At 45.2% G+C, this 22,163-nt stretch overlaps 1 protein-coding gene across 1 annotated transcript in view; it reads right to left on the bottom strand.

Annotated features, from left to right (window-relative positions):
• Positions 1-22,163, bottom strand: part of IPO11 (importin 11) — a 450,706-nt gene that overhangs the window by 381,309 nt on the left and 47,234 nt on the right. Inside the window, exons 4-5 of the mRNA XM_066602787.1 lie at positions 8,883-8,955; positions 7,306-7,509 (exon numbers count right to left, since the gene is read on the bottom strand). Of these exons, the coding sequence (XP_066458884.1) occupies positions 7,306-7,509; positions 8,883-8,955 (277 nt within the window). The remainder of the gene's footprint in view (positions 1-7,305; positions 7,510-8,882; positions 8,956-22,163) is intronic.

The following is a 22,163-nucleotide window of genomic DNA, read 5'->3' as shown; positions in this document are numbered from 1 at the left end:
AGCAGGTAACACTTTAAGAACATACTGCATTTGATTTGCCATAGCAACTGGTTCCGTGGGGAAGAAATATATTCATTACATGAGAAATGGATTCTGTACTCTAAACTAGCTTGGGACCATCACTGCAGGACTTGAAAATAACTTCCTGGCAAAAAGGTAAAAAAGCCAATTACTTAATAGTAAGGATATTAGTGAAACAGGGGCGGATGGCTGCCGAGTATCATTCTACACCCCTGATATAATGATTGTGATTTACGCAGCACTTCAATCCGCCGTCACATCACGGCAAACAATTTCAAAACTCATTTTAAAGTAGCTGAATAGAATATTTAATCCGCGGTAAAAGTTTAGACTGCGGCGCTCCCCTTCAATTATTTAAACGAGTGACAAATTAATGAATGATGCTGTTTTCACTTGTCAGGATACCTATTACACTTTTTTCTTTGTAATGAATGTTTCTATGTGACAAGCAATCTATTAAACTAACACAAGGCTAATAAGTAGTCTTAAATGATACAACACCCTTCAAGAAATGAAACAAGACCCGTCATTTATATGCTACAGATGAAAGAAGACGTCTTGTGGGCCAGATCAATAGTCACTAGGATTCGTAGCATTGTCATAACTTACCTTGGCAATGAGAAGGAAATGTTAAAAAGGTGCTTTTAATGTACATAAATAGTATTAAAATAGTAGAGGGTCCCAAGTCTAATGTCATGCACTTTATCTAACAGCTTCAGATCTGTGTTGGCACTGTGGCCGGACATGGGAGGCTACAACACAAGTGGTGGGAGTGCCCAACTGGAGTGTGTCATTGTGATGGATAGGAGTGGACCTACTCCATATTGTCACTGGTGTCTCTCTATGAACGATCGCCCCTACTACTCTCTATGCCACCAGGCTCATTCGGTGCACTAAAAAACAGCTCCCTTAGCTTTAGGGCTCTTTCCCACGAGCGTATATCGCTGCTGTTTTCACGGCTGGCCGATATGCGCTGTGATCTGCTGCACTGGATTCCAATGCATCAGATCACATGGCCGTATTCCTGAAACGTAAAAGCACCCGGCCAGGCCCATATAGCGCCAGGCGTTTTTACACTGGGCCCAAAATATAGTCCTGGAACTATCCTCATAGGCCACCGTAGCTGGTATACCCGGAGGCCATATTCAAGCCTCTGGATGCCACAGCAACTCATTGGGACCCCTCGAACACATCAAGGGGGTCAGATGGGTGAGAGAGGAAGCCGCCTCCCTCTGTCAACCTTTTACATGCCATAGTCGCATTGACTGTGGCATACAGAGGGTTAAACAGCGGAGGGCTGATGTTTCTCTTGTCCCTGCTACTTTAGCAATTGTCAGGCTATTAATCTAACAGCCAAGCACCCTACTTCTTCTGGCACAGGAGACCCGTGTTGGGCTTCTGATGCTGTGTTGTAAAAAGGCAGTTGCATCAGAATAAAGTCCCTTAAAGTCCTCCATTAAAAGCTATATGGGTTATGGAAAGACAGGTTGTGGGCCACTGGTTTAGGGTCTGCAAATAAACTCTCATCCAGCAACAGCAAAAGCCCCAAAACAGCTGTCCGGGGACGAGTCATTTTTTTTCTTACAGAAATAATTTGGATTATATCCCTGGTCATGTTGCAAGCATCAGACATTGACTTTTAGGGTTACTATTCAATAGATAGCATTAGACAGACAGCTATTCATGGAGGCAGTTTTTCACTTTGCCCTGTTTTCAATGGGGACACTTTAACCAAATCAGAATCTGGACAGGTAGTACAGAGAGTACCATACATTATTAAGGCAGGGGACTTAGTAAAATGTGATAACATTACCACAATACTTTGGCCCAGTAAGACTTGAACAGCATCTATAATTCAGTACTGTACATGAAGCCAAAGTTAGAGCCCAGTATATCTGGTTTATGACCCACACTTATGTAATGCCACAAACATGTTACAGCTGAATCGTTTAGTACAGATTGCACTTGCCACTTTTACTACAAATCCTCCAGGTCATATTTTGGCAGAATTGAGAAAAAACATTTGGTCAATTACAAGCAAGCCTTCAGGCTTCCCCTAAAGGCCCATTGACACGGAACGATGATTGCTCAAAGTTCGCTCAAACGACAGTTTTGAGCGATTATCTTTGCATAACTCTAAGTAGCTAATTAGCTGCTAAAGAGTTAATGCAGGCGGACCAGGACACTGCACATAGCCTTGAGAACAATGCAGCTGCTTAGTATATGCAAACAGCTGCTTTGTTTTCAATGCTTTCAGCTGGTATCCCGCTGAGAACTGCCAGCGGGATAACAGCTGAAAGAATGCTATCAGCACCGCCCACTGAGATATCAGTGGGCGGCACTGATAAAGCTCATCGCTAGAAATGAGCAATGAACGAACAGTGCACAATGGCCACGCGTTTAGAGGCAACGATTATCGCTCAAAAGACAGCTTTTGAGCGAATTTTGAGCGATAATCGTTGTGTGTAAATGGGCCTTTACTGTGGATCATTATCTGATAATCTTTTTCGCTGGTAAGTTTAATAATCTGTACTTCATAATCAATCTGTCATCGCTGCGACAGAAAATAGCACGAATTTCCTGCTGAGTTTGTGAAGGGTTCGGGTTTAACCTCAACATCTAATCAGAGGAGGCCAAGCTGTAGGGATAAGGAGAGAGCAGCAGCCTGAACCAATGACAAGACAGGGGGCGTGTCTTAGATGACCTCAGACTCCTGTAGACACTGTAAATAAACTGAGATCACAGCTCAACCCTAATGAAGCTGAGTTAAAACAAAGCCAAGGCGCAAACAATAAAAAAAATACATAAATAGCGAGTATTTGTTCTCCACAGGCGCTGAGACATATAAAGGCTGGACAGTCACTGTAAGACCTTTACTCATTACATCATATTAAAGGAACTTAAACCTTCAGAAAAACAAAGTGCCCATAAACAACACAGCAGACGAGAGTCATTTGGCTGAATTTACACTGCAGCTTTTGCAGAGTTAGGCTGATCTCCCATCTTCCACAATAGCACTTTACTGAGATCGAAAAAGCTGAGACCTTCTCCCTCGCCTTGGCGTGGTGCGAGGTGTTTATGACACCATGAAAGCCTCTGATAAATTGGTGTTTCCAATTGTGTATGTACAAGTAATGTTCAGATGACTGTCCAGATGATAACACTATTCCACCTGGCAGGATCCAAAGTAATATCATTGGGGTTGGGAGATCAACCAATCTTTTTAGACATTTCGACGTGTAGATTGTTTTGTCTTTCAGTGTAACAATAGGTTTAAAACGTATTTTTGCTTTCTGTGTTGGATTTTGACAAAATGTATGATTAAAAAGTCCTAAATAAGTAGTGCAAACCTTCCTAAGGCCTTTACGCACACGGACAGTCCGAAAAACAGAAGGGATAGGTACCCATTCATTGGCATGGGAGTATTCATATGGCCTTTTTAGTTTTTGTTTTTTTTTCTTGGATGAATACTTTGAGTAAAAAAAAAACAAAAACAACATCATTCTGTATTTCTACTACATGACAATGTGTGGTGCCCCGATCATCAGACAGTACACGGATGGGATGTACATGGGATGTCTGATACATGCACAAAGACAATAATGTATATGTAGCCTAGGGGCTTATTCAGATACATCGTTGGCTCATTCAAACGAGAATCGTTCAGTTTTTCACATTTGTTGTATAAGGCCGCCTGCACACGAGCGGAAATCCCGCCGCGGGATTTCCCGCGGGATTTCCGCCGCTGAAAGTTTGCATAGGAGTGCAATAAAATACGCACTCCTATGCAGACGGCCGCGGTTTGGCCGTGCGAAATCTCGCGCGGCAAACAAACCGCGGCATGTCCTAATTTTCTGCGGGGCATGCACTCACCCGGCCGCCGGCTCCGGTCTGCGCATGCGCCGGCTGCGCGGCAGCCGGCACATGAAAGAGCCGGGGCCGCCAGGCGCGGGTGAGTACGCGCTCGTCCCTGCAGGCGCTCGGGTCGGATCGCGAGGCGAGAATTCTCGCTGCCGGATCCGACCCGCTCGTCTGCAGGCGGCCTAAGTGTATGAAAGGGAATGAACGATCGCTGTTTAAACCTAACTATAAGTGTACAGGCCAAAATAAAATGAAGAAACAGCGAAAAGTAAACAATTATCGTTCAGTCATTGGTTCACATTTTGACTGAACGATTATCCTTCGCTTTCACTCATTTGAACATTAATTGTTCCGCCTAAAGGGGCCTTAACGCAGAAAAAAAGGTGGCATGTGCCAAACATGTGGGTGGCAAAGCAAGGTACGTTGCTGCTTATGAGAATCTTGGGGGCCATGTCTTCAGAAGTATGCAGGGAGTAAACAGAAATATGGCCCCAGCTTGTGAAGCAAGACCTCACTGCCACAGGTGAAGTATACTGGTGGAATACACAGCAAGTACTGACGTCACGTGGGGCGGGATGCTGGGAAGAGGACACAGTCTGCATGCCAAGCGGGAAACATCAGTGCTGACAGTGTTGTTCTGAACTGGATTAAACAATATAGGAGATTAAAAAAGTATCACTTTAAAGAGGTTTCTTTTTACTTGATCATTGATCCCAGGTGTGCAATGTGCTAAATAGTAAAAGGAGATATCAAAAAAATATCTTTTTTTTTTTTTAACTGTAAGACGCATTAGAAAGTGGAAAACCAGATGGAAAACCTGCATCGCGCCCGTAGATTCACTGTCATTAAAGGGGTATGTCCATCCCAGCAAGCTATCCCTTATGTAGAAGATTGGAGAAAATATGCTCATTGGTGGAGTTTGGATCTTTCCCCAATCCCAGGATTTCCGGCCTGGTTGTGCAGGCACATCATCGCTCCTTTCACTTCAGTGGGAGTATTAGGCCTCATGTCCACGGGGAAAATCAGATCCGCTGCAGATTCTCCATGGAGAATCTGCAGCGGGTCCCTCCTGCCCCGCGGACATGAGCGCTGAAAATAACAATAAATAAGAATAAACTCACCTCCCATCCACTCCGTTTCTTCTCTTCGCTGCGGCGTCATCTTCTCTGCATTGCGACCGGATCTTCTTTCTTCGGCTCGGCGGATGTGCAGGATGACGTCGGTGACGTGCCCCGCGCATGCGCCGGCCCGAAGCAAAATGATCCGGCCGCGACTGAGAGAAGATGGCGCTGCGGAGAAGAGAAGAACCGGAGCGTGTGAGTAAATTATGATTTTTGTGTCCCGCGGATCCGGACGGCTTCCATAGGCTTCAATAGAAGCCCGCGGGAGCCGTCCCCGCGGGAGACCTGCATGAAAATGGAGCATGGTCCGGATTTTTTCATGCTCCATTTTTTTTTAAATTCCTTTTATTGACGATCCGCGGGTATTTATCTACCCCTCGGGTGGTCAATGCATACCTATGGGGTGCGGATCCGCGGGCAGGAGAAGAGTTAAAATCCGCTGCGGATTTTAATTCTTATTTTGCCCGTGGACATGAGCCCTTAGTGATAGCAGAGCACCTGAATTCCCATAGTAACAGAAACATCACATACAAGAGTACTTCAGCAGGATACTGTGCGCATGCTTGAGTCCCCAAATGTCGCACAGATGCGCACACTTGTCTCTGCAGTGTCTTCATATGAAGGGTTGTGGGGAAGGAGAACGTGGTTGTTCAAGCAAATCTGCGTTTTCTTCTTTTCTTTCTGCGCCACATTCATCATTTTTCCAAAGTTTAAGTGTGGCTAAGCAGGCAAGGTGTAGCCTCCTACAACCCGGCAAGATCACTACAATCTACACCAAAGGCTGGCATAGATCTAGAATTGACCATCTAGTACGGCGTCCAGAGATGCATCTTAAGAGGCGTGCACTGCATAATAAATTTGGCGCATCTTACTCCACTGCAAATAAGATTAAAGGGGTTACCCAATCGTTGGATGTTTTCTTAAGCACAGCTGCAAATGAGTTAGGGCAGTCTGACACGAGCGTATATGTATAACGCAACGTTTTACTGCTGTGTGAGCCCCGGTTTTATTGTGTATGGTAGCAACTGCGCATGGCAGCATATCACACGGACGCTGTCAGGCACAGTCTTCCTGATTTTTATCTATGTTTTTTTTAATTCCTGCTCTGTCACTTAGCGATGGTACATAAAAAACGGCACACATGCGCAATGCAACTGCGTATATCCAGCGTTTATTACACACCCATAGAGAATAACAGGGCTATTTTGTGCATAATACGCTGTAAAATAGAACATGCTGTGTTATTTTTCACGTGCATATTATACGCAATGTATAGATCTTGTTTAAATCTATGCACCGCGTATCATGCTCGCATATATCACGCGCGTAATACACGATTAAATTACACTTGTGTGAGCCTGTGCTTAAAATAACAAAGTAAGCTTTAAATATAGAGATGAGCGAACGTACTCGGTAAGGGCGATTTCGCAATCGAGCACCGCGATTTTCGAGTACTTCACTACTCGGGTGAAAAGTACTCGGGTGCGCTGTGGGTGAGCGGGGGGTTGCAGCAGGGAGTGGGGGGTAGCAGCGGGAAACAGGGGGGAGCCCTCTCTCTCTCCCTCTCCCCCCCACTCCCTGCTGCAACCCCCCGCTCACCCGAGTACTTTTCACCCGAGTAGTGAAGTACTCGAAAATCGTGATGCTCGATTGCGAAATCAGCCTTACCGAGTACGTTCGCTCATCTCTATTTAAATACTGTCCTCTCCTTCAACAATCCAGCGCTGCCGCCCCACCATCTCGCAATCTCTGCTTAGGAATGGCTACCACCTGACCGTCGCAACCAGTCAGAGGCGGCAGCAGTCAGGTGCTGTTCCTCATCATGGCCCCCAGCATCTGAGTGGTGATGCTAGGAGAACAGCACTCGGCAGCAGTGGTCATAGGACAGCCATTCCTAAACAAAGACAGAGAGGACCGCAGGACTGAGGCACTGGATCACCAGGGGAGAGGGCGAGTAAGCAACTCTCTTGTGCACTGCCCCCTACAGGCTTGCACTAAGCATTCGATTTTCATGGAGTGTTCCTTTAAGAATTAAGAGGAGGATAGGAAATGTTTTACATCTCTTCTATCTGCCTCTGGGTTGAACCTCTAATCAATGATCTCTCAGTTGGTATCTGTATTATCTCAGTCCCTGTCAGAAGAAGGAATAGAGTGAGGACAGATGAGACGCCGAGGCGTGCGGCTCGTATGGATTTTAACACTCATTATACTTGAGAAGCGATACTGGTGTAACACTTTATCTTAACAAGTGAGCTTATTACCTGTCGGGAGAGGAGACATTGCTCATGCTACATATACTTACATCTTGAAATAGTTTTCTGTCTGCAGCAAGCCTTTTAGAAGACAAGGTCTTGGTCACATGATAAAAGGTAAGTAGTGCTCGATGCTGCCTCAGATCATCTTGGACCTTTACTGACTCGATCAGGGTAGGGATCAGCTCGGGCCACTGCTTGGGGCAGTCGAGGCGTGCAACTTTAGCAATCAGAACAGCAATCTGGGTGGCGATCTGGAAGACAGACAGACATTTAGAATCCAATGGTGAGCAGTGCAAAGCAGGTGCAATGGATCAAGAGAGGCACGAGGAGGCCAATTAAATGGCTCAAAACTCATGAAACAAATGCAGAGACAAAAAAAAAACTGTGTTCCGATTCTACCGATTCTTTTTATACTCTTATCCTATCACAGTTACTGCTGATGATTATATAACTCCTTATCATGGGATTGTTAGCACCGGGTAGAGGAAGAGCAAGCAGTAGTAATATCAGGTGGTGCCTGATAAGTATCAGACAAGGGCCTGCAATACATGGAAGTGCAATTTATAGAGGAGCCCTCTAGAGTGTGGCAGGCAATCAGATGAGGCGCGCTGTTATGCAAAAATGCTAGAGTGGTCTTGGCAATCCATTGGTACCCTGTGATGTCATCGTGGGGCTGGTGGCGGGACTGGATTTATTTCCAATCCAGTCTGCTGTAGGCAGGCGACAGCTGTATTTTACAGGCAATACCTACCACTTATGGAGCAGGCTCAGCACTCAAACTCGCTCAAGACTAACCCCAAGCCATCTGATGTTAATTACCATCAGATTGCACAAAATGGTTACAGGAAATCTTTCAGCATATTTTCGCCATATCAACGCAGTATACTTTCACATATGTGATTTAATGGCAAATCAAACAATAGCTTTTATTTTTTTTCCAAATCAAGTTACCATCTTGAGATATCACCCCAAAAGGGCTTCCTGCATCATATGCTAATTAGTCAGATGGGCGGTACACCTTTGCAAATGTCTGCTGCCGATGCCCCAATACACAGGGATTGGAGTGGAAGCTGCTGCCCCGACCCCTGTCTAGTGGCCAATGCTTGTAACTGCAGACCCAGCCCATATGAAAATCAAAGACAGCTGCGCCTGCAGTTACAAGTGTTGTCCACCACACAGGGGTCAGAGCAGCAGCTACTACTCCAATCCCTGAGTGTTATGGCGCTGTGGGGTGCTGATTTGCTGGGGCCACAAGCTGCGGACCCTGGTTGATCAAGTATTGATGACCTATCATGGAGATGGGTAGTAATTTCATAGTAAACCCCCTTAAGGAATAAGCAGCATGCAGTTTTCTCATAAACTACTTCGAACAGTGACTGCAGGTAGCCAGCCTGTAACCTTTCAACAGACTTGTGCCTATGTGATGCCAATCTGATAACTAGCAAAAGTGCAAATCACTTTATTTACCCAAGATGATTTTTTTGTGCTGAAAACCCCTCTAAGATATAAATTTATTTTACATAATTGTGTAATAAATTCAACAATGGATTCCTAGTATGAAGACCTAAACAAGTCCTATTCCACAATGGGTGAGCTACTCAGAAGTATTACTATATACGCTAACCTGATTTACTGGCTCAGTGAAGTTGGCGATGAGTCCCGCACGCAATGTAGATTTTTCCTCTTCTGAAAGTGCACTGTCAAAAAAACCACAAAAATATGTTGTAGAGTTAAAGAGTTACTTCAACAATGCCATAAAAACAGCATTTACAGTACTTAATGGCTGTATATTTAAAAGGGTTGTCCACTTAGGGAACAACATAGCCCCTAAAGCACCAACTGTGTTAAAATAACAAAAAGATCAGTACTTACCTGTTCTTTGCCGCGGGGATCCAGCACTGTAGCGCCGCTGTGCTCCTGGGGTTATGTAAGATAATGTCACAGGAAGTCATCTGACCACTGCAGCCGATCAGAGGCTGCAGCGTTGTGGGCAGTGATGCTGCAATCTCTGATTGGCTGCAGCAGTAAGGTGACTTCCTGTGACATAATGTCCACAACAAAGTTTGGGAGAACGGCTGGACTACAGCGCTGGATCCCTGCAGTAGAGGACAGGTAAGTACCACTTCTTTTGTTATTTTAACAGTTGTTGGTGTAGGGGCAATGTTGTCCAGTAACCAGACAATCCCTTAATTTCCAATCATGACCACTAAAGGGGTTGTCTCACGCCGAAATGTTTTTTTAATTCAATAGGCCCCCCGTTCGGCGCGAGACAAACCCAAGGGATGGGTTAAAAAAAAAAAAAGTTTATTACTTACCCGAATCCCCGCGCTGCGGCGACTTCTTTCTTCCTTTACCAAGATGGCCACCGGGATCTTCACCCACGATGCACCGCGGGTCTTCTCCCATTGTGCACCGTGGGCTCTGTGCGGTCCATTGCCGATTCCAGCCTCCTGATTGGCTGGAATCGGCACACGTGACGGGGCGGAGCTACGAGGACCAGCTCTCCAGCACGAGCGGCCCCATTCACCAGGGAGAAGACCGGACTGCGCAAGCGCGTCTAAAAACGCCAGAAGACAGCGAATTTAGATGGATCCATGGCGACGGGGACGCTAGCAACGGAGCAGGTAAGTGAATAACTTCTGTATGGCTCATAATTAATGCACGATGTACATTACAAAGTGCATTAATATGGCCATACAGAAGTGCTGAACCCCACTTGATTTCACGAGACAACCGCTTTAATTAGGTTTCATACTAAAAATAATTGACAGCATAATGTAAAGGTATATATATTTTTACATTATCCTCTCCTCCTGCACATTCCTCAGGTAAGACTAGAGTGTCGAAGGAGTCTGTTACTAGCGAATGGAAAACTTCCTCAAACTTCTATATCACCTATGAATGAAGTCTTCTACATTCCTCCGCGTACTTGTGTTCTCAAACAATGCAAGAACTCTAGTAAGGATGGTTTTCTCAGACCCTTTTGTACGCTCTATACATTGTTTATTGAACGAGTGTTGTCCAAATGAGACAGCCCCTTTAAGAGGAACATCGCCTAATCAGGCTGATATCAGTAAGATAACTGAGGTTATGTCAACCTACACTATTTTCAGCCAGTCTCATAAGTTTGTTCTGAAACTGTCTGACTACGATCATGCCTCCATAGACATGAGGTGAAGAACATGAAATGAATAAGACTTGGAAAATTTACTACAGGCTTTACGGCAGTTCTGAAAGCCGCAAATTATGACATGACACACCTGCACAATATTTAGCCAAATTTTGCTGTGTTACGCCTCACACCGCACTCTTAAAAAGATAGGTGGGAATGGTTTAATAGGAGGAGCAGCGCCTCTGCTTATCGACAGGTTTTCTATCACTTCCGACAGAAAATGGCGTAAATTATAGCTCAAATCTACGCCTGTTCATAAGCGTAAGGTTCATTATCCGCTGCACGAAGAGTCCAAGATAAGCCACATTTATGTAAAGGCGTCTGCTTTTAAAAAATTTGGTGCATCTTACTCCAACGCAGATTGGCTCAAGACTGGCGTATAAAAAGCCAATCTTAGCAAACCTTCCACACCAATTATTGGCCCGATTATACGACTGCCAATTAACATCCGTGTCAATCGGTGCTCTAATTTTTTTTTTCACATGTACCAAAAATCAATTTACGGCGTCAAACAATTGTTCATCCCCTTAGGCCAACTGCACAGCTCACTGTCCACATGGGAACATGTGCAGCTGATCCTTAAAGGGGTTGTCCCGCGGCAGCAAGTGGGTCTATACACTTCTGTATGGCCATATTAATGCACTTTGTAATGTACATTGTGCATTAATTATGAGCCATACAGAAGTTATAAGAAATTTTTCACTTACCTGTTCCGTTGCTAGCGTCCTCGTTTCCATGGAGCCGCCTAATTTTCAGCGTCTAATGGCCAAATTAGACGCGCTTGCGCAGTCCGGGTCTTCTTCTTTTCTCAATGGGGCTCCGTGTAGCTCCGCCCCGTCACGTGCCGATTCCAGCCAATCAGGAGGCTGGAATCGGCAATGGACCGCACAGAAGCCCTGCGGTCCACCGAGGGAGAAGATCCCGGCGGCCATCTTCAACCGGTAAGTAAGAAGTCACCGGAGCACGGGGATTCAGCTAAGCACTGTGCGGTGTTCTTTTTTAACCCCTGCATCGGGGTTGTCTCGCGCCGAACTGGGGGGGGTTTGAAAAAAACAAAAAAACGTTTCGGCGCGGGACAACCCCTTTAAGTATTTTCATGCTCTCGTAAACAAGCTGATCGTTTGTTCATTCACCAGCCGATCACTGGTCCTTTTACACATCCTGATCGTCAATTGAATGAGCATTTGGAGGAGCGCTCGGGCCTGATAATTGGCCTGTGTAAAAGAACCATAAGGCAATGATATACTGAAGAGGGATGCCAAATACAGTGAATATAGGATGAAATAGGAGACATGAAAAAAAAAAAGAATTGCAAAAAAGGCAAAGCACCAGGATAAATAATAACTAGAACACAAAGGAATCATAAAACACAATGGCAAAACTTACAAAAACAGGCACAGCATCATTCCTGAAATGTATTACAAGTAGAGATGAGCGAGCATACTCGCTAAGGGCAATTACTCGATCGAGCATTGCCCTTAACGAGTACCTGCCCGCTCTGAAAAAAAAGGTTCGGCTGCCGGCGGCGGGGGAGAGCGGGGGGAGGGGGCGAAGGGGAGATCTCTCTCTCCCTCCTGCTCCCCCCTATAGGGAAGAAAAAGAGAAAAAATTCTCAGCGCTCAGAAATAAGGGTACAAACTGACGACAATTAGTGATGAATAATGGCAGATGACTTACTTCACGGAGGCGTGATATGTAATATGTAACTGTTTTCCATTACATATTGTACTTGATGAAGGCCAAATTACATGGCCGAAACGCGTCTAATAAATCGTGGAACCTTTACCATTGCCGACGGTATTTTGATACACTACTGGGATTTGGGGGCGTCTGGGCACAGACGCCTCCGTGAAGTAAGTCATCTGCCATTACTCATCACTAATTGTCATCAGTTTGTACCCTTATTTCTGAGCGCTGAGAATTTTTTCTTCCCTATATATTTACTCCACCATTTATATGGTTGGAGCCTTCTCAAGCCGCTCTGCAGTACTTCCATTGCCTGCATGAATTTGGGTACCCTCTTCTACTATATCAAGACAAGCACCTTTTCTACTATTGTATCTCTTCCTGCCATAGAGACACCTTTGGACGTCTGATTTGTGAGCGCCACCTACTTAATAACATTTCCTGCTCCCTCCTGCTCACTGCCGCAACTCACCTGTCACCCGCGCTGGCAGCCGAACCTTTTCTTCCGAGCGGGCAGGTACTCGCTAAGGACAATGCTCGATCAAGTAATTGTCCTTAGCGAGTATGCTCGCTCATCTCTAATTACAAGGGGCTTTTGGGAATAAAACACTGATAACCTATCCTGAGACCATCAATGTTCAATCGCTTTGGGCCCAACTCTCCAAAGATCATCAAAACAAGAGCTGTGTTACGTTCAATCCAGACACAGCGGCTTGGCCATACGCACAGCTGGGCTTGGACAAGGAAGGAAGCGGTACAACTTTCATGACATCGGCGGAAGCGCAGGGACTTCCATGCTGGCGGATCACATGATGGACACCCAAAAGTTTTTAAAACACATTAACAATTAGCACTGTCACTTGAATTCAGAAAAGTTGTAATATGCCCGGAGTATCCCCAAGTAAAACAAATACAATCCATTGAAAAGTAACATTTCATTAAATGATGGTCTCAACAAGTGACAGTTGATTAATTAATAAGCTAAATGATGGTACTTTGTATAATGGACCCTGAAAAGCACCATATCAGTTGGTACCAGGTGCGGTAAACAAATGAGCATGCTATGCGAGATCCAGAAAACAGTCCGAATGAGGAATGGCATCATGTCTACGGTATTATTATGGAGGATAAATGCGGTTTCTAGTTAGAGTTGATGAATATATTCGAGTACAAAAAGTCTTGAAGCAAAAAAAAAGCTGAAGAAAAATGTTTACCAAAAATGACAATCCCCTTCTGAATAACTGTACTGACTGGAAAAATAAGGTAACGCATTTTAGCATGAAAAATGAAGAACGATTTGACTGTGACAGTAAAATGGATATTATCCGTACAGGACCAATGTAGCACTAAGAGCAACACTCCAAATTTATGGCTGTAATTACAAAGTTGGCATGCAAGTGAATTTCAATATGAAGGGCTTAAAGAAATAGCAAGACTTTATTTAATGGTAATAAGGTCACGTATAGAAGATGAAATGGGATCACAATGACTTCATGTTAAGGTTTACTGATACAAGAGCAGGTTAAAATAGGAATTCCCAGCAGGATGCATACGAGAGAGGTCATACGGGTGGAACATACTCATGAACATCCACTCACAAACCCAACCATCTGGCTGATCCATGTCACATTTGCACCCAGGTTTTTGGGAGGATTCACACAATGCGGACATGATGTGGCATAAAGATGCGCAATGACCATGGCGCACAAACAGGTAGGCATTAGAGTTGAGGGAACGTACTCTGCCGAGCTTGATGCTCGTTCGAGCATTAGCGTACTCGATGGTGCTTGTTACTCGAACGAGCACCAAGCCGTGTTCGAACCCGCCCCAGTTTTAGGGGGAGGGGGATAGGGAGAGCTCGGCACCCGGCGTCCAACATACAAAAATGCTCGAGTCTCCCATTGTAGTCAATGGGGTTCGTTACTCGAGTAGAGCTCTCGAATTTTACGGAAAGCTTGACTCGAATAACGCGGACTGGAGAATTTGGGTGCTCGCTCATCTCTAGTAGGCATGCATAATCTTTTTGCATGGATTTACTGAGATTTGTGCAGCAGTTGCCGTAAAAAACGATATTGTGGTAAATTGGCAGCATGCATTATGGATAAGTCTCAACATACTCTTCAAAGTGCTGGGATGGCTGGCTTGAGTCTTTTAGAGTTTGCCCACAAGGTAAACTATTTTCCACGGCGGAATTTGCCACCCACAGTAAAATCCACTTGTATTAAATGAGTATTTGCCACAAATTAGCAGTGGATTTCGCCATATGAATTACAAAGGGCGAAATCCACAGTGAAAATCCTCAATATAGATTTTAAATCCTTAGCACAGGTCAAATTACAATGCAGATTTTTTCCGCAGCCTGTGGATGAGATTCAGTAAATTTAGTTAAATATTATATACTATGCTGCTACACTTAACACTGCAGACTTTTCTCAAGCAATTTCAAAACAGAAGATCCACAGCATTTACACCTTATACATATGAACATACCATAAAGAGATATTACAATATTGATGACCTGTCGTTAGGACAGGTGATCATTATCAGATTGGTGGTGGTCCGATTCTCCACACCCTCGGCGATCAGCTGTTGGAAGGGACGATGGCTCTTGGGTAAGTGCTATAAACTCTTCATCGCTTACACTGCTCCATACACCTACACAAAGTACATTTCATAGTGGCTTTCACATTCAAACTAGCCGTTCCATGAGTCAAACCCCCATCAGTCTGATATTAATGACCTAACCTAAAGACAAGGCCATCAAGACTAAAGTCCTGGAAAAACCATTTAAACACTTTGAGCCATGAGCATTGCAATACATTATAAACATGCACTTTCTGAGATGTTTGTAGAGAGAAAACGGGTGGACCATTCCTATAGTTGTTCGTGGGGGGGCGCCTTGGTGGAATGTGAAGTTTTAGTATCACTGGTGAATAGAAGGTAGCGAATAGAGATGAGCAAGCATACTCGCTAAGGACAATTGCTCGATCGAGCATTGTCCTTAGCGAGTATCTCCCCGCTCGGCAGAGAAGGTTCGGGTGCCGGCACGGGTGACAGGTGAGTTGCGGCAGTGAGCAGGAGGGAGCGGCGGGAGAGAGGGAGAGAGAGATCTCCCCTCCGTTCCTCCCCGCTCTCCTCCACCGCTCCCTGCCCGCCGCTGGCAGCCGAACCTTTTCCCTCGAACGGGCAGGTACTCGCTAAGGGCAATGCTCGCTCGAGCAATTTGCCTTAGCGAGTATGCTCGCTCATCACTAGTAGCGAACTATGGAAGCTGCTGCCAACCAGACTTATGCCAGACTATAGGTTGTAGGTCTGATGGAGCTGGAGTGGAAAGGAGGGAAAACCAGTACATGGCACAAACATATACATACAGAATGCTCACAGGCAGGGTGCGGTAACCTGACTTCTCTTTTATTATTGAGTCCAGCAAAAACAAAAAACGCACTGTGAGGAAACATGCCTCGTCTTCGGTAAATGCTGGAAGGAACACTATAGCAGCAAGTTTAAAGAGCTCAGTAATATAGACATTGGACAACAGCCCACTCAACCTGTTACAGCAGTCTTCTCTCTAGCATTTACTGAGGAAGAAGTCTGTTGCCTCGAAACACATCTTTTTATTTTTGCTGGACACAATAATAAAAGAGAAGTCCTGTTAATTCATTCTGTCTGAACATTCTATATTTGGACTATTCTCATTTGCACAAGGAAAGACTAGAAGCAATGGGATGAAACTAAAAAGGAGGAGACACAGATTGGATATTAGGAAAAATGACGGTGAAGGTGATCAATGAGTGGAACAGGTTACCACGGGAGGTGGTGAGTTCTCCTTCAATGTTAGTCTTCAAACAGAGGCTTGACAGACATCCATCTGGGATGATTTAGTGAATCCTGCACTGAGCAGGGGGTTGGACCCGATGACCCTGGAGGTCCCTTCCAACTCTACCATTCTAGGATTCTATGATACTTGTGCCGTGCACTGGTTTTAGCACTATTCCACTTTTTCACAGAAATGGTCATTATTTCTCAAGCCACAGAAAGCATAAATGGCTGAAGCAGCTTTTTTTCCTGGGGAAAATACTTAAATAAACTTTTAATTACACTTACCTCAATTATTATACAGCCTCCCACAACCAACGTCCTGCATTTCTTGCCATTTTTTGAGTTGTGAAGATGCCCTAGTTTAATAGGAAGTCTTTCCTAATGCTGAAATTCCTCCATACAATTGCATAATGTGAAGACTATATGTGAGACAGACCCACAACCTCTTGTGCTGCAGGCACTGACCCTTCTTGTTGAGCTATCCAGGGCCTGAACACTTTCTCTGCATATGTGTCAGCCTTGTTCTCTGGTCCCAGTTATCTAGCCCCTGCCTCCTGGCCCTAACCCGGTCCTTGTTCCTGATTGCACTTCCGATAAAAGCCTGGCTTTGCCACTCCCTTAATGCATGATTAATGTGCTCCACCACTGTGATCAAGCTCCTCTTCCTCCATTGTACTGCATATCGATACCTACGGTTGCTGACCTTTGGCTTCCATTGACTACGCTTCCGTCTCATCCATTTCTACTGATTATCGATACCTACTGCTGCTGATCTTTGGCTTCCATTGACTACGCTTCTGTCTCCTCCATTGTACTGCATATCAATACCTACTGCTGATGACCTTTGGCTTCCATTGACTATGCTTCCATCTCATCCATTTGTACTGCATACCATGACTACCCAATAACAACTCCCAGCTATTCTGACTACTCTTCAGTGACCGTCTCGGCTACTACACTTGCGGCTCCAATCCAGCATTAGTAATATGCGACACAGTATCTACGGCCCTGTTTATTTAATTTAGTCAATATCTACCAAACAAAGTCATTGTCAAGCTAGATGACATCAATGGATATTCTTATACTGACAGAACACACGGGACTGAAACACAGAGCAACGAATCTATTGTTTGAACTGCAAATACTAGACAAGGTAGGCATATTAACAAGCCGGTACTGACGTGACATCAGAAGCGAAGTGAGGGGACGCTAAAAATCCGGGGAGGGAAGAGCGTCTCGCTTCTGTTCAGATGCATCTTGTTCACTTTCCTTTAGTTTGTGAAGTATCAGAAGAACAAGGATTGACAACTACATCAAATGGCTTTTAGAGCTTCTGTCCAGACATATCAAACATCTCCGCTTTCACAAATGTTCCTTTCTTCCCTTCTTATCTTAATGTCTAATGACTTGCCAACTTTCTTCAATAGACATTCTGACGTTAAATGTGGGTCACTGTCAATCTGCAAGAAGCTACTGGCGTAATAAATAATGCTACCGCTATGTACCTAACGAGAAAACCAGCACAGAACATTGTGTCGAGAAAACAAAGACAAACCCTTTCTAGTTATTTTCATTTACATTAACCCTCTTAAATAGCTTTATGCACTTTCTGGCGCACATAAAAGAGGATCATAACCTCCATTATCTTCCCCATAGAGTCAATAAGATTGGTGCCGCAAATTAACTTGCAGACGCACGGACTTGTTATATAATAAGCTCGCTGCTGTAAAATGAATATACAAGCGATAGGGACACCCAAAGCAGCCCACAAATTAGTTCTAAACCTATGTTAAGACCCAGTGGGGACCGCTAGAAAATTGTACAGAGGATTAATATTTCATTCCACTACAACAAATCTAATTACCTTTACAAGAGTGCCTACTGTTAAATTATCTATATAACACGTAACACACTAATACTGTGCACACAAAGTCGAAATACAGTACGAAGGATTCTTCTGACTTCAGCAAGGCTTTAGACTATTAGCTAAGCCCATTACTCTCTGTGCCCGAGAACTGTCAAGTGCCAACAAGTTTTTCATTAAAGCGGTACATGAGCAATTTTAGTTGGTTTATCTTGGAATTAACGCTTGGGTACCTGGAAAGAAAATCTATTAAAGGTTGAACAGCTGTACAGAATTCTATTCTCTGGGGTGACACATTCAGATTATAACTATGTATACATAAGCTATATATGGGAGTGAGCTTGGGTGAACCATAAGGGTCTGGAAGGCTCAGTGGACTGCTGCAACCATTCATTCCACCAAACGGTGGGGTTCCTTAGGGGTTGGACAGACAATAATTTCACAATACATGGGTTCTCCCGCAAAGCAAATTCATCCCCTATCCACAGGGTAGTACAAGGTGATTCAAAAAGAATGATGTAAAAGTAAAGCTGATTTCTTCATACATGAATTGACCTACAACAGTTAGAATACCATGAAAAGACAGAAGAACTCTTCAAGCTTCGAATGCAATTTACAGGTCTTCCATGTGGACGCCGTTGGTGACACAGTAGATGCCATGTCCGTAATCAAGTTCTTCCCAGATGCTTACAAGCATATCCTCTGCTTTAATTTCCACTGAATTAGAATACCAAATTGACATCTGCCATGTCATTAACAGCGCCAACATTGAATATCGGTAAGATACATAAAACACTTGAAGAGTTCTTCTATCTTTTCATATCATTCTGGCTGCTGTATTTCAATTCATGTATCAAAAAGCCGCTTTACCATTACATCATTCTTTTGGAATCACCCTGTATATAAGTATCTGATCAATAAGGGCCTGACCACTGGGAGCCCTATTGATCACAGGAAGATGGGTCCCAAAGACCTCCGAATGAATGGAGCAGTACTTGTACATGCATCACTTCATTCATTTCAATGGGACTACTGGAGATAGCAGAGAACAAGAACTTGGTTATCTCTAGCACAGCCATAGAGGTGAATGGAACAGTAGCATGCAAGCTCAGCTACAGCTCCATTCACACCCCTTCTCGCTGTGGGCAGAAGCTAGTGAGGAGATGAGGGGAACAGGAGACCCCTATTCTCAAGATTGTTTGAAGTCCTAGCAGAGAAAACCCCACTGATCAGACTTTTATCACCTAGTTGGTTCTGGTACAGCCCCTTTAGTGCAGAGTTATGTGCTACTCCATACAGCAGACACAAATTTCTTGTCCGTATCATTGGAGGAGACAGCTTGAAGACTGTGAGTATAGCTACTACCACTAGGAGGCAGACACTAAGCAGAAAAAAAGGTTAGTAAATCTTCTTCGTTATACCCATCCCTCCCCTGCAGACACCAAGCTAACCAGTTTTAGCTTAGTGTCCGTAGGAGGCAGACATATATTTCTCATCGGTCTTCAATCACCTTTTTGCATTCGGGGAATAAAAGGGCAGCAGGACTCTTACTGTAACACCACTGAGGCGGATGAACAGATCGGAGCTAATCATTCTGTTGCCTGCCCAACCTCCAAAGAAAAGGAGACACATTTCATGCATTAACTGGAATGTAGCCTGCCAGCCATAGGATCCCCCTCCCCTGTCATCGGAACGCTCCCTTCCTCATTAAAGGCAGGCGAGCGCCAGGGGTAGACACTGTTGGACTAGCGGAGTATCTGGTTGGGTCAGTGGGGCAAGTATTCTCTGCAGCCGAGGCAAGTATCGGCGCTTACCCAGTCTTTTCTTCATTGTCCTTGTAAGGGCATGGAGCATCATCTGTGGTGAAGGGGGCAGGGGTTGAATACCCCATTGTGGTGGTTTGTCTTCATAGTTGCTGGGCCATCATCCTCCTTCCTCCTGCTCACTACTGAGTTTGCGCCGTTCAGTCGGGGCTTTGCCAGGGGGTGGGCTTGGAGGTAATGCATGCAGAATCAGTGGCTCTCCATTACAAGTCTGCTTCCGGGGTGGAGGGGGGCACAAGGGGCCCTCCTGGGTGATGGCCTGGCCCGAGCTTGGCGGTTGCCCCTTCTCTGGAGCTGTCGCAGCTACTCCTGGCAGCCACACTGCACTACTGGTGTAGATCATGTTGGGGAGCTGAACCTGGGTGCTTCTGGTACAGTGGCTCTCTGGTGCTCATGATGTAGTGCAGGGCAGGCTCCATTATACCATGACCTGGTTTCAGGCCTGCTAGGCCTCGCTCGAAGGCGGTGCTAATTGATGGCGTGTGCAGGAGGACTATCGCCTACTCCTATCGGGGCCTGGCGCATGCTGCTTTCAACTGTGCTCCCCATTGGTCAGCTCCCCCTGCATTTTCTGCTCTTCAACAGAGCTTCCGGACAGCGTAGCATGCTGTGACTTGTGACTCCATGTTGAACACCACACAAAATACAAGGATCCACTCATTCTTTTTGGATCAGATTGGCAGTTATCTCCACTCCACTGAACAATCTGGTTTGGGTAAGCAGTTATCTCCACTCCACTGAACAATCTGGTTTGGGTAAGCTCTACCTGGCAGCTAGTTCCCCCTGTTTGCTAACCCTCCTGCAGTACCACTTACAGTTGTGGTGCACCACAGTGTTTGGTTAGCAGTCCGTGGTGGCGTTTTAGCACCATATCTGACACAAGAGTGGAAGACTCAGGACAGGTGTCAGCCAGAACTACATTTTATACTTGCTCTTGCTGCAATATGAAGAAGTTTTTATGTGAACAGGGAGAGCCATTTTGTCTGGGCACCTCTTTGGTGCAGACCTCTCTGAACACCAAGCCAGAATGGACATGCTCCCTGTCACTGGCAGTTTCAGGCCTTACTTAGGTGCCCATGGCGACTTTAGATAAGTTGGACAATATTTCCACTAAACTCCTTTAGAATGTATCTGATGGAGGTGGTGACTCCATCTTTCAGAGTTTCTCCCATGGCAGGCCATGAAAGAGGTTCAGTGCCTCCAGAAGTGCGCTTGGAATTTTACTCAGGAGCCAACAGTCGCTCACGGGCCAACTGTCTGAGTCTCCCTTTGATTCAGATCTGGAGATGCAACAGGTGTCTAAACTCTCAACTATGGTGGACAGCCTAATAGCTGCAGTAATAGAAACCCTGCAGGTATCGGATCAGACACAGACTACTTCTGCGGCGGCTTTTTCCTTCAGACGCCCTAAGCATTCACCAAAATTTTATCTTCCTTATGAGGACTTTGACAATGTGTTAATCAGGGAATGGAATTTTCTTGATAGGCGCTTCACTGTGTCGAAATGCTTAGAGCTTTCCAGAGGAAGTAATCAAAGAATGGTCAGTTTCACCAGTAGTAGATTCACCAGTGTCCCAGTTGACGAATCATACTACCTGTGGCGGATGCCTGGTCTTTCCAAGAGGTGTATGATAGGGAGATTGAAACCCTAGCCTAAACCTCCTTTGAGGCAGTGGGCTCAACTCGTAGTCCAGTCTTTGTCTCAGCAAAGCTGCAGCTGAATGGGCCAAGCATCTGCACAAAGGTATTCTCTCCAATTCGTCACTTGAGGAAATGGCAAATCAGATAGGACAGCCAGAAAAGTTTATTTGTGGAGCTTCCCTGGACACGGCTGAACTCTTAGCTCATGCTTCGGAAGCTTTACTGGCCACAGGTCTTGAATAGTGAAAAAGTATCCCAAGATCTAAAGATAGGGCCCGCTTTCAAACCCAAACTCTTCTGACATCCACAACCATGGCGCCCAAGGTAGTCCTCTGCTAAGTCCACCGCATCACGGACCGCCCCCACCCAATTTATCGTGGGTGAGGGTTGACTTTCCCAGCTCAGGGAGACCTGGCTCACCCAGGTCTCAGTTGCCTTAATTTTGGTAGGTCATCTCTTTGGGCTACATTACATAATTTATTGCCCAACCAATTTCTTTGCTCCAAAATTCCAAGATTGCCTCCAAAGGCCATGACCTTTTTTTGGACTATGCACAGTCTACCTTCCCACGGTATTATCTTACCCCTTCTCAATGTTTAGCAGGGTTCTATTTCAACTTATTTGTGGTGTCCAGAAGGGATGGGTCTGTTAGACCCATTCTGGGTTCACATCGGTAATCAGAGGCCTGGTTTTTACACATTACTCTGGACACCTTGTTCAGATTCAGGGGGGGGGGGGGGGGGGGAGATCATCAACCACCCCAAGTCTTTCCTATCTCCCTTGCAATGTCTGAATTTTCTGGGTCTCTTCTTCGACACGGCTCAAGCCTGCATACTGTTGCTGCCAGGGAGGCTTTTTTCGTCTCCTGAGGCAGATACATTTACCGTCCACCCCCGGGGA

The sequence above is a fragment of the Eleutherodactylus coqui genome, chromosome 5 (assembly GCF_035609145.1).
Source record: "Eleutherodactylus coqui strain aEleCoq1 chromosome 5, aEleCoq1.hap1, whole genome shotgun sequence".
Classification (NCBI taxonomy): domain Eukaryota; kingdom Metazoa; phylum Chordata; class Amphibia; order Anura; family Eleutherodactylidae; genus Eleutherodactylus; species Eleutherodactylus coqui.
This window is presented reverse-complemented; position numbering and strand designations above follow the sequence as displayed.